We start from the raw sequence: 15,295 nt of genomic DNA on the forward strand, positions 1-15,295 counted from the left end.
TTAAGCCAAGTCTGATAATGGGAAGGGGTTGCACTGAATCTTAAGAGTGAAAGGGGGTCTGAGGCATTGTGTTCTGAAGAAACATGAAAAACTGGGTTTCCATAATTTTTTTAACAATCGATTGCTTACTTATATTGATTTTATGAAAATTTTAATAAACACTAGCATTTCACCTGAAGACTGCAACTCGGTTGGACTTAAAACAAAAAAGTTATTGCGGTTCTAAGATTATATTTCGGTCTCAAATTGTCGTTTAACACGCAAAGAGTACATTTTACAGCAGGGTACATGAACTGCAATTTTAAGTCCTATCGAGTTGCAGTCTTCAGGTGAATGTTTATCTTTAATAAATTTTTAATACTACCTCGGCAGTACAAAATTTTACTTCGGAAGTCCGAACTTCCGACTGACTTTTGACAAAGGAAAATGAAGTACTAGATTGTCGGAAGTCTGTGTTCAGCTGTCAGTTAACCAGCGACGTTTCTAGAAATTTGATTGAAATTCACGATAAAATCAACATAAGTTAGTAATCGGTTGGTAAAGGAAAAAAATTGATGAAAAACTAGTTTTTTTTTGTTTCTTCAGAACACAATGTCTCAGAATCCCTTTCACTCTTGAGATTCAGTGCAACCCCTTCCCGTTATCAGATTTAGCTCAAATTTTGACTATGACCTGATGGTTCCTATAAATCAGTCTTTTTTTTTAAGTGTTTTGATTTTCAAGTGGATATTTATTACAAACAAATTTGATAAATTAAATAAAAAATAGCATGTTTTTTTCATCAAAACTCATCGACAGATTTTAAATTGTATTTTAGGCTTCCAAAAAACCTTTCAGGATTCTTTTTTTAAAACTGCCTCGAAAAATTTCGTTTTGGAGGCATAATTTTTTTTTACAACACATTTAGTTTTTCTTTGATTAATTTGTCAAATAAAGTGAAAATACGGGCCAAATCCGGACTTTTCCCAATAGAATCCAGGCAACCGGGCCTGGTCGCCTGTGTCGCCGGGCCGGGTGTTCCCAAAATCCGGGCAAACCCGGATAAAACCGGGCCGTCTGGCAACCTTATGCTTGGTACACATTTTGGTCAGCTGATTGATTGATTGAAGTGCGTTTAGTTGGGAGGGTGCCGTACGCCAAGCGATTAAGTACCCTATTAGGTCAGTTGAATAAAAAAAAATTTGTACAAAAAATTTTTTTTCTACAAAATAGCTTGCTGATTTGAAATTTTATCACAACGTTGGTTCATTCGATTTTTACGTGTAGTCTTCAACCCACACAACATTATGAAAATATAAAATATATACATTTTGTAAAAAATTTAGGTCCCAGAAGTTTTTAAAAACCAAATACTCAAAAAGTGGACAATTTTCAAAGATTGCGTTTGCGGATCTTCTAAACATGATTTTTTTTTCGGTTAGCCCCATACAAAAGTGTGTTCTCCATATCCTAATCTACCATTTGGAGGGGGAGCATCCTTAGTTTTACTGGTCGAAAACATGATTAAGTGACATTTAATTTTTAGTGTACAATTTTTTACAAGACATTTGCTGTAATAATAAATGAATCTTCGTTAACTTTCAGGGAAAACATTTTAAAATTACAGGTTTTGTTAATTAGAGGTGATTTATTTTAAAGGTTGCAGTTTTCAGTGACACGTAATAGTCAAACAGTTTTTCTGTGTGGCGCGATAATATTTGCAGAAATGTACCAGCGAGCGAAAATAAGGACACTACACAGACATTTTTTTTACTATTACGTGTCACTGCAACCTTTAAAATAAATCACCTGTAATTAACAAAACCTGTAATTTAAAATTGTTTTCCTTGAAAGTTAATGAAGATTCATTTATTATTACAGTAAATGTCCTGTAATAAAGTTGTACACTAAAAATTAAATGTCATGTAATCATGTTTTAGACCTGTAAAATTACGGTAAATGTCCTGCTCCTTTTTGTTACAGGACATTTGCGTAATTTTACAGAAAATAATTTTTGCTGTGTATACTGAAATCATTATCAAATCGACATTTCAATCAAACTAACAATGAAATGACAAACGGGGAAATTTTGTCAATCGTGGCGCACAATCCGCGACAGAGATTTTTTTTTTAAATATCTGTGCTATATCGAGTAATCGATATCCGAAAATATTATTTGATACTTTTTTTTTTATCGAATTGTAAGATCGTTTACTGTTCTGTTCAAAAGTTTAGAAATGCATAGTGATGGTTTTCATTACAAGTATTATTGCTTGGTAATTTTTTAAGGAAAAAAAATATTTCGATTTTATCTAAGAACGTTTTTCTCAACAAAGTATATTTACGCTTTACCATCAAACATGAACAATAATTTTATGCAACAAAGGCAAACCCAACTTGGCAAAACAATAACAATAGAGTAACGTGTAAAAGACAAGGAAAGGTATGGATTTTATTGCACACTTTCAACAACGATTGGTATGTGAAATTTATCTTTCCAATCTCTGATTAGTGAATTGACAGTTCCAAACATGCTTCGGTCCGGTTTTTTTTATTAGAGAATTTTTTATCCGTGTCTTTGTTTTTCTCTTTCTTACTTTTTTTTTTTGCTTTAAGTAGACAGTCCAGTCTCTGCCTCTTGCTAATCAAGCATAAGTTTAAGTAGATCTGTTTTAAGTCGATGCAACTGATTAGCAACTGGTTAGAATTTTGTCATTCACCTTTCAAAATTAGGTCTTGTGTTACCAGTTGTAGCTTTTTTTTTGTTTTGCTATAACAAAAGTATCAAATGCTGCGTCCAGTGAGAATTCCTAAATTTAAGTCAGTTTTCCGATATTGTCTAAGCTCGTTTTTCTCTTTGAACTCGTACCTCTAGTTGTTAGTGGATCTATTACATTACATACAGAGTTGTGCTTCATCGTTTAAAGCATACGTAACAAGAAACTAAGCTTTCAATTCGCATGGTTCAGATAATAGACACAAATTTACATAGTTTATATATATATATATATGGAAAATAAAGAACTCTTATAAGCTTCTGTAACACCTACTAATAACCAGAATCAATAAATGGTTGTTTGGTTCTTACGAAATGAAAGTCTGAACGGGCGTAGGTAGGTTCAGCGGGTATGTAGCTATAATTAAATAAATATGATGAATTTCAAAATAATATTTCAACAATGGATGAGCCTGCAGTTTTGTGCTACGTTTCGCATATCAGCATTTCAAGCATGTCAATATACAAAAACAGCAAATGATTATTTGAGACGAAACGTTCCCAGTTCAGTAGTAGATTTTACAGTTTAATATTCGATTAGTAAAACATATGCTTGTTTTACTGCTAGCTTTCAACTAATGTGAGTATTAATGTCTACATCAAATAAAAGAACTACATTCATTTCTCTATACACAGTTTTTGGCCGGCGGCAATCCGGCGAAAATTATGTTCTGTAAACCTGTTGTTGGGTTCGGTAAATCATTTGTTGTTTGTTTTTCTTCATTTTGATTTAATTGACAAAAAACCTGCGCGCCCAGTGCAGATTAGCGAATTTGTTGTAGATAGTTTGACGACGATCTCTACTTATCTGCGCTGTTGTCGCGTAAGAAGCTGTCCAACGAATTCGCTTCGAAAGTGGGCTAAATTTTAGAGAAACTCCAACTTGGCCATATTCTGCTTAAGGTCACAGCCAACACCACCAGCGTCACCGAGCAAAGCATGCTGTGATGGATGATGTAGAGGACTAGCAGCGCCTGCAGCGGCTGCTACTGCCGCTACCGACGCGAATGGATGCTGTCCGGGATGCTGGTGGTGGTGGTGATGGTGCAACAATTTCTGTCTGCGATGGTAGATGCTCTTGTGGTTATTGAGACTGTTCAGCGTACGAAATACCTTGTTGCACAGATTGCACACGGCATTGTTCAGCGGCTGTAGGTGCTGCTGTTCTTTGTGTCGTTTAAGGGTCAGCTTTGTACTTAAAAGTTTGCCGCAAACATCGCACCGATGACAAGCTGTTAGCGGAAGTGGTAGGGCCAAACGGTTCGGTCCACCACCGACGCCACCTCCCACGTGATTCAAATCCGATGGTGATGTTGGCCGTCCCGTGTTCATACCTGCAATTTATTCCATGCCGCAACGCCCCGCAACACACGGATACCCCACGCAACGACGACGCAACGACGTCGACAACACACATACGCACGCACATTATTTTGAACGAAGCGGGCACGACGACCGACATCATCGAGCGCAGACATATTTATTCGAGTAGGTAGTTGTTTTTGTTGGGGTAGATGTGTTGGTTTCGTTCGTGTGGGTGTGGTTTTTGGTTTATCGTGGGAGTGTGTGTGTGGTCAATGCGTGCCCCAATATTGTTCGTCGAACGGATCATCGCGTTACATAGTAGTTAGAGAGAGGGAGTGGTAGTGTGGTAGTCAGTGCCCAATTCATATTTTGCGTGCGTATGCGATTGTATGAATTGACAAGCAGCATCACCGGGAAAAGAAAAAAAGAGACAATAGTGACTTACTTTATTCTGTGCTTTCGTTTGATTGGATTTTTGTTTAGTTTCATCTAATGTCAGGCATTATAAAAGTTACTTTCACTTTTTGATTAGCGCTTTGCATAAAGTTTGTTTTTTTTTGGATTTTGTTTCTGGTTTTGGATTTTTCCGAATTCGAAATGAAAAGGAATTTGAATTTTGTTTGCCGGGAGAAATCAAATGATAAAACATGTTATATTATATTTTCCATTTTTCAAGTTATCCCTGTCAGCAAGAAAAACAACATGAATGACATTGACACCTACGTGTTGAAATGGATAAAGTATAAGCAGAGTAAGAGATATTATAAACACACGACTTAATTCCATTACATTGATTATTAAACCGGGGTATGAGGTACAGAAATAAGATCGCTTGATTGTTTAATATTATGCGTAATTCGTTATTTGTACGCGAGGAGCATTTGACATCAAAGGGTATATGAGACCGGATGCATTTGTATTATAATGAAGACAACCAATAGGAACGATTGATTATGTAGAACGAGAACTTGATCCGCTACAGTGTGTTACTTGGTAAGATCACCTCGTGTAGGTGTGCAAGCACATTTTTCCTTTTCGTTTCATTCAGATGGTGCTGTCGATTACAAAAAAACATACCGGATATACAAAGAGTCAGCTTTTGGTAACCGTGTATCGCGCTATAAAACGAAATGATCAAACGTACCCAACAAGCGTCGGTGGCGTGGACCGAAATAAAAGTATTTTTTATGCACCAAAGAATACTAATTTGTCTGTTTTTGAAATCAATGATCTTACGAATTGTAGGGTAGCAAGATTTTTTCTTTTAAAGATGAGTTTTTTTCAAATTTCCGAGAATTGAAAACAAAAGGTCAAACGATATCAAAAGCAGCCAAAATATACAACTAATATATTTGGTAACGCAGTTTGGAAAAGTAACTTTTTGTTTTAGATTATAGCCTGATTTGGTGTTTGAAGTCACTTATGTCTCAATTTTTGTTTTCCAATTTTGCTTTACTTTTTTATTGAGCTTCACCATACAGAGAAATGTAACAACAACTCTGTATCAATCGACAGTACTTAAGTGGAAATTTAGAATTTTCCTACGTTTCGAGGAACATACTAATTAAGGTACAAAATATTATAAATGTTTTCGTTGTCTACTGTTTAGTTTGTTTTCAAATGAACAATTTAGATCATGCTGTAATGTATAATTGTGTGCGCAGTTGCTATTTAACTAACAATAAGAACTTTCATATAAATCTACCAAGTAATAATCCTACAGTAGGTGAAATTGATGGGCTTTTTTGTTGTTTTTTTTCAGTGAATTGTGTAGAACGATCGAACACTTTGATAATCATGTATGTATATAAAAAACACAAAAAGAAACAATAACTCTCTTTGTAAGCGTGTTTTATACTAAATGCAGTGTGTGATGCAAGGCATGGATGGAAGAGCTAAGCGCTAAGAACTATTATATTCGTTCTAGGCTGTGTGATGGGATGGGGAGAAATACTGTTGCTTCTGGTCCACGGCACTGTTAACCATGCTGGCGGCCAGGGCTAGCTGCTGTGGTCCGGTCGGAACAACGCCGGGATGATTGCCCACAACCATCGGCAGTCCATGTTCTTCCTTCGGGGGCTTCATGTTCCGATGATAGATGCTTTTGTGATTGCGCAAGCTATTGAGCGAACTATACACTCGCTTGCAGATATTGCATATCGGTTCTTTCGTTGGCCTCATGTGGACATTTTGGATGTGGCGCTTGAGACGCGTCAGTGAGGACAGATTCTTATTACATGGATCACAGCGAAAATCTTCGCCTGGTTGGAGTAATTGTTGTTGTTGTTGTTGTTGATGGGCCAGGGAAATTGGCGAACCCGGCATCCGCACCATCATCGGGGAGTTGTTGTTGTCGCGTTTCATCATCGTCGTCGCCAGGAATGGTCGAGTATGAGTTGAGGTAGACACGTTGTACAAATCAGGCGATTTTTCGTTGCATTTTGAGATCGTCGTCAGTCGACCTGACGACAGAAGAAGTCATAAAATACGTCGCAATATTAGCCAAATGTGTATCAGTGTTGGCACTACATTTTTTGGAATTGGTTTATTTTTGTTGTTGTTTCATCCTTCACCAATTATTCAACTCTTTACATGGTAAGTCTCCATACTCCTATGTTTTTGTTTTGTAATGTCAATGTTAGGCCGAATCAATGGGGTTTCCGTTTTTTTGTACAATCGTTTTTAAATTTCTCCAATTCCTGTTTTTTTTTCAATAAGCTACGCAGTTTTATTAAAAGTGCTTATGTACCAACTTGCAAACGAAATGCAACAAAATGTCCAATAAAGTTCTAAACGCCATTCAAATCAATTGGAAAAAAATCTGTGTTCCCTTCAACCATTAGTAGGTAACTTAAATTATAATTATAAAAGCATTGGCTCATTTTCCCTGTCAAGTGCTCCTGCTTACCATTAAACAAAAATGCGCTCGCATGACCAACAACTCAATGAACTTGTAGATGCTAATTTTGCCAAGAACTTGTATTGATGGGACTTTTATTATAAAAAATACTGTAAATTCTGAATTCTATATGTTTTGAAATATTCTCAATTTTTAATTCTTAATAAGGATGCAAATTTTTGACTCAAGGATTAGGATTTACCATTTGCAATTCTGAAGTGAAATCGAATTCTCAAAAAAAATCTTTCTTAAGAATAGAGAATTCATCATATAGTATCCAGCATTTTCAATTTAGAACACAAGAGACAGATGTCGGAATTCTGTCTCCATGTATGATGCAGAACTTAGAACTAAAAATGTAAAATCCAATATTATGAAATCAGAATATGGATAAAAGAGTTCAAATTCAATATGACTCGTAATTTAGAATTCAATTCGGATACAGAACCTATATTGAGATTTTTACACTGAAAATTCTCTGTTGAGTTGCATTGCATCATTCGAAAAGTTTCGAATTTTGAACCTAGTTTTAGGATAACAGTATTCTTAATTTACAATTTCGAATTCGTAGATCTGAGCTCTGCATTCCGAACCTTGAATAGGAAATACTGAATTCATGAGTCAGATGTTTTGAAATTCTAATTTAAAAAATTTGAAATTTAAAAACAGATTTGAATACAGTTTTGTAATTTAGTTTTTACCTTATTTTCGAAAAACTCGAAAGAATTTCAATAAATTTTGTGTTCTTTATTTCAGGTTAAAATTCAGGAGCCAGAATTTTTATTTTAGAATTGAGAATTCAAATCAAATGTGAAAACTTAAAAATATAAGAAATACAAAATCTTATTTTGCATTCCCAAGCCGAGAAACACCGAAATTCGGCATATTTTATCTCAAAACTTGCTGGAACAAATTTTACAAATTTGGTATATTCGAGTTATCGAACGTGTTGTGTTCAATTTTGTAGAATAGAGTTTTTATTATAAAATTTATGAAATTCACGGTAAGCGAAAACACGAGAGCTCTCGTATTTGGTTCGCAATGTGTGAAAATTCAAAATTTACATTTTCAAATTCATAGCTCGAAACCGAAATTTTCATAATTGCTTTATCGATGAATGTTTTACTTTTAGGAATAAGTGTTCTGAGTATTAAAATTATAGACGAATACAAGATTAGGAAAAAACGACAGGTTTAGCCGAGGGTTATTTATTTGAAAAATAAGATTATGTATTTTAAATGAATTGCTATCTTTTTTTTACTTTTTAAATGGCTAAAATTAACAATACTCAATAAATTTTCTGAGAAGAATATTTCTTTTACCGATAATGTAATAACTATCAGAATTCTATAATTTGAGTCTGAATGAATTCTGAAGACAAAATTATAAATTTTAGATCTACAAATTTTAGTTTGGAATTCAAAATTCCGAAGGAATTTATTGAAAAATGTTATAAATTGAGACACATTACGATTGTCTAAATACTGAATTGATTTTCTGAATTTTGAAGAGGAACTCGGGATAATTATTGCAGGGTTCAAAATCTAAATTTTAAAATTTCGAAAGACGAAATTGAGATAGCGAATAATAATTTTTAAAGCAGTGATTAAAAGAGACGAACCAACTAGAGTCTCTAAAATAAAGACATAAATAAATAAAGAGCTTTTATGAAATTTTAGCATTTGCAATACAGAATTTCTGTATTCTTATGTTATTTCATGTAGACATCAGTAAAAAAATTGAAAGTTCAGAATCTGGAAATCAGGGTTCTCAATTCGTAAATAATCATTAAGACAAGAGCATTATTTTTTCAAGGATTTGAAATTTTAACTCATCAAAATGCAAACAATTCTTTTTGCTTCAGTCTTTTAAATTTTAATTTAAACTTAAATTTCAACTTAAAAATTAAAAAAAAAAACAAAATTCAGATTTCAAATGTTTCCTTGTTTATTGAAGTTGAAGTTTAAAATCATTGTAAAATCTTCCTAAAAAAGACTAGTCCAGATTTTTTTCATCTTTAAAGTTTGTTGGGGAGCAAACTACTGTAAATTTACAATTTTTTACATTGCTGTGTGGTATTGAGCCATCAGCTTAGTTTTTGTTCCAATCGCACATCTCAAGCTTCATTGACTTGTTGGTTCATTCATTTACATTCTCGTACTGTCTAATTAACATAATTATTTTTTCTCTCTCCATATCCAATTTAGGCTTGTTTTTTTGTTTCCTTTGTTTTAATTTTGTGTTTATATTTACAGATTCCGCATATTTGTTTATGTTTTTTTAATTTCTTACACACTATGCCAATTATATCCAGTAAACTTAACCACTAATATGTACACAGATTTCGAATGTTTTAATAGTTTTTTTTTTGTCGTTCAAATTTATTTACTAGACGTGTATTAGTACTTCAACTACCGTATTTGTGCCAAGAAAGTTAGCGCTTTTCTGTTTTCAGAATTTTCTCTGCGAACCAAAGCAGAAAAACGTGTGACGTACGTCGTGTATCCTTGATTTTGGAAGGGAGGGGGAAAGAATTCCGAAAACAATTCACAACCAATTTAGTAGAGCTAATCCCTTGCTAGAGTTATCGGATAGAAGACAAAACGGAGTCACGATCGTTTTTTGGGTTTTGTTTTTGGAGGATCTTGGGGAAAATTTTTGGATTATCTGTAATCAAAGTAGTTGGAGTATAACGTTATCCGATTTGGAACAAAATTTTGAGTAAAGCTGTGTGTGCAATTTGCATTATTGCGTGTGTACGAGAAATTTTCTCCATACAAAGGGAACGAAAAATGAAAAAAAACATAATCATATCTCATTCGATCATATTTACCAATTTGGCATTTGCTAGACTTGAAGATTTATTGTTTGTTTTTGAATGCAGCAATTAATAAATGAAAATGAAAATTAAAAACACATATAGGTACTGTTGTTTTGTAGTACAATATTAATATTATGAGTAAAACACACAAACACGACGTTTAATAATGAACACGACCATAACACGAAATATCAGAATTCCAAATAACAATTATACTGAAAACACTGATCGAAAATCAATGAAAAAACATATGTAGCACACAATCAATGACAATCAAAATTAATGAGCGAATAACAAAAATAAATAAAACAGAAATTAATCAAGTACTGAACACAAGTCGACAAATTTGAAACTATTTATGAAGTTTGTAGGGTTGTGATTTTTATTTATCGGGAGGGATTTGTTGGATTCACAATACGATAGAAATAAGGGAAAGCAGTTAGTTTGAAAATATGAACAGTTAAGTTAGTTTCGGGGATTAGTACATATTGTTTGGATTTTTTTTAAAGGAAATTTAATAATTTTCCGTTCTCAATTTCGTTGTTGTAGATTTTTTTTTAAATCGTGAAACGCGAATAATGAACCGAAACAACGAAATATATAAATAACTAAACCATTAAAATCTTGCACCGAGTTTATGAAACAGTCGTTAACTAAACAAAATTCTAACCTTTCGTCAGAGATTCAACTAGTACATCAATTTTACCGGAAACCGTCGAAAAACAAACTTAAAAAATTAACAATATATACACAGGTTCAGCCTGAGCAATCAACTTTGCTTTCGGTCGGTTATTTATCCTTTTGCTATTGTTTCATGAACATTTCACCTTGCCTTCACATGGTAGTCGTATTAGTTTCATTTATGGCGGTCAAAGAAAATATGGAATGCTCAAATTGAATGTTTTTACGCTAGAGTTCCAAATGATTTGTTTTTTTTTTGTTTTTTTTTTTTCTCTAAAATGGATGGATATTTTGAAACATAAAAGAAAAAGATCGACAAGAAATTGAAACAGACAGAAGAGTTGAGTTGAAGTGAAGTTTAGTTGTCAGTTTAAATCCATATTTTCTCATTGAAACAGTTAAGTTTTGGTAAAACTAACAATGACGTTTGTCTTTGGTTTTACTGTTATATCGGTATTAGTTTTATGTATGGATTTAAAATTGGAAAATGGAAAATATATATTTTTGGACTTTTTGTTTTTGCTTGTTTTGGTAAATAAAATAACAGGTAAATAAATGAGAGAGAGAGAATCCACAATCAAATAGATCGTATCGATCCAAAACTGCAAAAGTTGACTTACCTTGTGGTGATCCGGCAAGTTCGGCAGCTTGGAGTGCTTGTGAGTTAAAACCTGTAAACAAGAATTCAGTAGGTTTTAAAATTATACAGCTGTAATATTCTAGGGAATACTAAAATTACGTGACACAATACACCAAAACAGCCAATTTATCTGATCTCAAAAGTGGTACACAGTAGAGTCCCCAACAGGCTATCCCAAGTTTCAAACGTTTGCTTTCTTATTATTGTGCTACGTAATTTACAGAGACAGTATGATCAGTGAATTTAAAAAAATAATAATAAATCTTACCCGCCAATGCAGCAGGATCCGCTGCCAGTGCGGCCATGGAAAAGTTAAACGATCCTGGCGGTGGGAACAGCTTATTATCGCCAGGCGATATCAAGAACGGAGGTGCCGTGTGCGAGTGTATGCTACCGTCCATGTCATCTTCATGCGGTGAGCTGTGTGAGGGAAGGACAAGCGAAATTTGCGTAAAGCATTTATGTTTTATTCAACAGAAATCAGTTTGAGAAGTAACCATTGCACTTGTTTGCTAACGTTTTGCAAATTTCGGGATAACTGTGCACCCTAGGCAGGCTTAAACTTACATTGATCCTTCGCGCACGATGTATCGCTTTGCAATGATTACCGAATGAACAGTAACTAGAGTGGTAAATCAAATGAAACTAACCATCCATACCTGAGCGATCCTTTGATGTCAGCGGGGTGTGGAACGTCATGCTGATCGTCAACAATTGAGTCGGAACTGTTCTCGTTTTCAACGTTGGAACTACATACCAGCTCCATTGGTTCTGACTTGACGTCATCGCTCGAACGCACCGACGGTGACGGCGTTAGGCTTTCCTTGTCGGTATTCGAGCCCATACTTCCGCCACCACTTCCACCATTCGTAGCGATACCCGCCAGGTTTCCACCGCTCGATTGATCCAAGTGCGTGCTGTCCTTGCCATGTGCATTCAGGCTGTTGTTATTGTTGTTGTTGCTGATAGTGTTGTTGTTGTTGTTGTTGTTCATATTGTTTGTATTGTTGTTGATATTGATGCTGTTGTTGTTGTTACCTGTGGAGATAAAAATATAATATTTTTGAAAATAATTCCTCAACACAGAAATCTGCAACATACCGTTAGGGGTTTTGTTGCTCTCATGCCTGAGATGCTCTTTTATGTGAGGCGAATGCGGGGCACTGCTATTCGTCTTCATGCTGGTGGAAAAGTCTGTCGCTGTGATTTGGGGCATGTGACTCACCACATCCAGATTGTTGTTATTGCCGAGAATGCCACCATCCGTAGACAATCGGTGGCGTTTGAGTTGCAGTTCATCGGATTGAGAGGAATTGTTTCGTTCACGTCGGAGTGCTGCAGCAGCGGCGGCCCTTCTCAGCAGCTGGTTCACCGTTGATCCTCCATGTGGCGAGGGTGTATGCTGCAGGTTGTTGAGATGCGATGGTGGTGGAACACCTTGGGCAAACAGGGCATCCTCTACTAACTTATCCGTATAGCTTGGATGATGATGACTGACCGGTGTTCGATTTCCTGATCCAGTCGATGTTTGTACTTGCGCTAGCTGTTGGTTGACAGAAACGACAGATTTCTGGTGAGAAATATAATAACCAAGAGTTCGTAAATTCATCGGACTTACATTGGGCGTTTCGTCAGCTTGCTGCTGGGTCAGTCCGGATACTCGCAACACTTCGGCTGTCTTGAGGAAGGAGCTCAACGATCGCTGGTGGACGTTCACCTCACCATGGTAGATGAACTCCACTAGGGCGTGGAGGTCTGTGAATGCCACATCCTGCAACACAATCACTGGATGTTTGCATGGTGTGCTCTGTAGATGAAATAAGGCATAAAATATCACTAAAGATCTGAAAAACACGCGAAGATGATGTGCAAGATAAATATAAAAACTCTGGAAATGTATTGGCAAATGTGTTTTGAAGTTTTTAATTCGTACGTAGTGTACTTCATCAGAATTAATATTTAGCCACTGGTAAGTGAATTTACGGGTGAAATCCACAAATCGATTTTTGAAACAACGAAAAAAAAAATTCATAGTTATTTTATTACGTACAAGCTAATTTTATCCGACCTTGCTCGGGCTCACATAAAATAATAATCAAAATGAGTTGTTTGACTTTTCAAAATTGTGGAAGCTTTTTATTTATAATTATTATAAATTGGACTCATGTTTGGCCATGTAAGTTTTGTAAGTTTTGTAAGATTTGATTGGGATTATTTATATAGTTTGTATTCATCCTACTATAAAAAATATTTTAAACCAACATGTTTTTGGACTCTTGTTTAAATTAAGTCTGATTTTTTTTTATCTTCAAATGATAACAATTTTTCTTATCTTTTCCATGTGCAAATCAGAAACGAATCATTTTGAAGTTTATCCCACTTTTCCCAGTAGAATGTTATTTTCAAGTTTTATTTACTTAGAAATTTCTAAACAGACTTCCTATTGTTATCATAACGCATAATTTCGGAACCGAAATCACCAATTATATAATGTTTTGAGAGAGGTGTTATCTGAGCTTTATTTTAATTTTTCTATTCTTTGACCTAAATAATTATCCCATTAACTATACCCATAGAAGGGGTTGCAAAAATCCAATGCCTATTTAGCTAATCTCTGCGCCGAAAATGCGCTGAAATGTGCACTATGCCAAAGATGATATGTTTTAAAAAGAACTAGGGGAAAGGTTTCCTAAATGGGCCTGTCGGGTTAAATGACCCTACGGCCGTTTGACGAAATGGCTGACAAGACAACATATCTAATCAATGCATTTCGAGGGGGATACGCTTTGAACATAAGGCAAGAAAGAATTTTATGAATAAACCAACTCAAAAAAAAAAAATTAAAAATTCTTACAATGTTTTGATACCTTTTGATGTAATATTTTGACTTTTAAAAATTATACGCAAAGAAGCTCAAAACAAAAAGTTTGGTGTTATTTTTCTTATTCAAATGAACCTTAGAAGTGAAACAAATTTAAGCTTTTATGATGGTTCAATAATGATAGAAAAGTGGAATAAGAGAGTGTTTTTGTATGCCCCCATCACGTTTGTAAAATGCCGCCCCCCTTAAATAACAGGTTAAATAGAATAAATATATCTTTCGAGCGAATTGAAGATCTCAAAACAGATTTGATGAAATTTATCTTAGGAATGAAATTCCTCCATATTATGGCAACCCTAACTATTGTTTATTCCATAAAGTTATAAAAGACTTAGATTTTTATAAAATTTCAGCTTTGTCGTATGGAAGTTATCAGTTTCTAGCATTTCCAATGAAATTATTCGGAAATATTGCCAAAAACAGAAATTTTGCCTTAATCATAAATAGCCGCATTTAGCCCGTACGGCTTGAGGTTCGGCAATTTTGACAACAGTTATAATGAAATCGATTTCTCAAAAACGGAAGGAGATTTCAACACAAAAATTACTCCAATGTATAGAAAACAGCTGTCTGCTCATGTGTATATTGTTTTTGTACACACATTCGATGTAATATTTGATTAAATCAGTATTCTGCTTAATAGGCGCATGTATCCCGCTCCTCCCCTACTGGCATAAGGACTCGAGCTCCCAACCAAAATGATTCATGGCCACTACATTCAAGCGAAACAAGAAAAACATTTTATGAGATTTTCTCCTATTGGATAATTTATCCCAGAAACAAGAAAATAAAAAAACCACAGTGCCGTAGGGAAGTGAGAATCGAACTCACAACACCATTTTTATATCGTCTTGTCAATCCGACATCTTAACCAGTTTTACTACCTCAGCAGATGGAGGACGAGGGATATTTGTCCTAGGCTTTCTGGCACCGATCAATCACAAAAAAACGCACAGCGGTGGCTTCCTGGCTTTTGACCTCCTCACAAGTTTGTCCTTTGTCTTCTTAAGGAAACTAGAAAGGGAACGGATGTAAAGGAAACGGAAAACCCATTGAATGAGAACTGTGTTTTGCTTGGCCGGTGGTTGTTTGCCGGTGGATTGAATTAAGGGAATGTTTTTTTTTGCTTTTGCTAAGTACACACGCACAGTGCTCGGTTCGCTGGCTGCCAAAGCGCGAGCAGGCTGTTGAAAAAAAATCCCTTAGAGCAGGCATGTCAAACTGGGGGTTTGCGGGCCGCATGCGGCCCGCGGTCTTGGTTAATGCGGCCCGCGTAGCCCCGTCTTAAATTGCAACAAAAAAAACACCAGTGA

General features: G+C 35.1%; 1 protein-coding gene across 11 annotated transcripts in view; it reads right to left on the reverse strand.

Annotated features, from left to right (window-relative positions):
• LOC129738637 (broad-complex core protein isoforms 1/2/3/4/5) overlaps positions 1-15,295 on the reverse strand; it is a 257,900-nt gene that overhangs the window by 13,266 nt on the left and 229,339 nt on the right. For 5 of the 11 annotated variants that reach the window (XM_055729880.1, XM_055729881.1, XM_055729890.1 and 2 more), the window contains 5 exons: positions 12,720-12,908; positions 11,761-12,644; positions 11,370-11,521; positions 11,082-11,132; positions 7-4,089 (listed from right to left, as the gene is read on the reverse strand). In XM_055729880.1, the coding sequence (XP_055585855.1) occupies positions 3,623-4,089; positions 11,082-11,132; positions 11,370-11,521; positions 11,761-12,644; positions 12,720-12,908 (1,743 nt within the window). In that variant the 3' untranslated portion in view covers positions 7-3,622. The other 6 variants (XM_055729884.1, XM_055729883.1, XM_055729886.1 and 3 more) reach the window with 5 other exon arrangements.

The sequence above is a fragment of the Uranotaenia lowii genome, chromosome 1, assembly GCF_029784155.1.
Source record: "Uranotaenia lowii strain MFRU-FL chromosome 1, ASM2978415v1, whole genome shotgun sequence".
NCBI lineage: Eukaryota > Metazoa > Arthropoda > Insecta > Diptera > Culicidae > Uranotaenia > Uranotaenia lowii.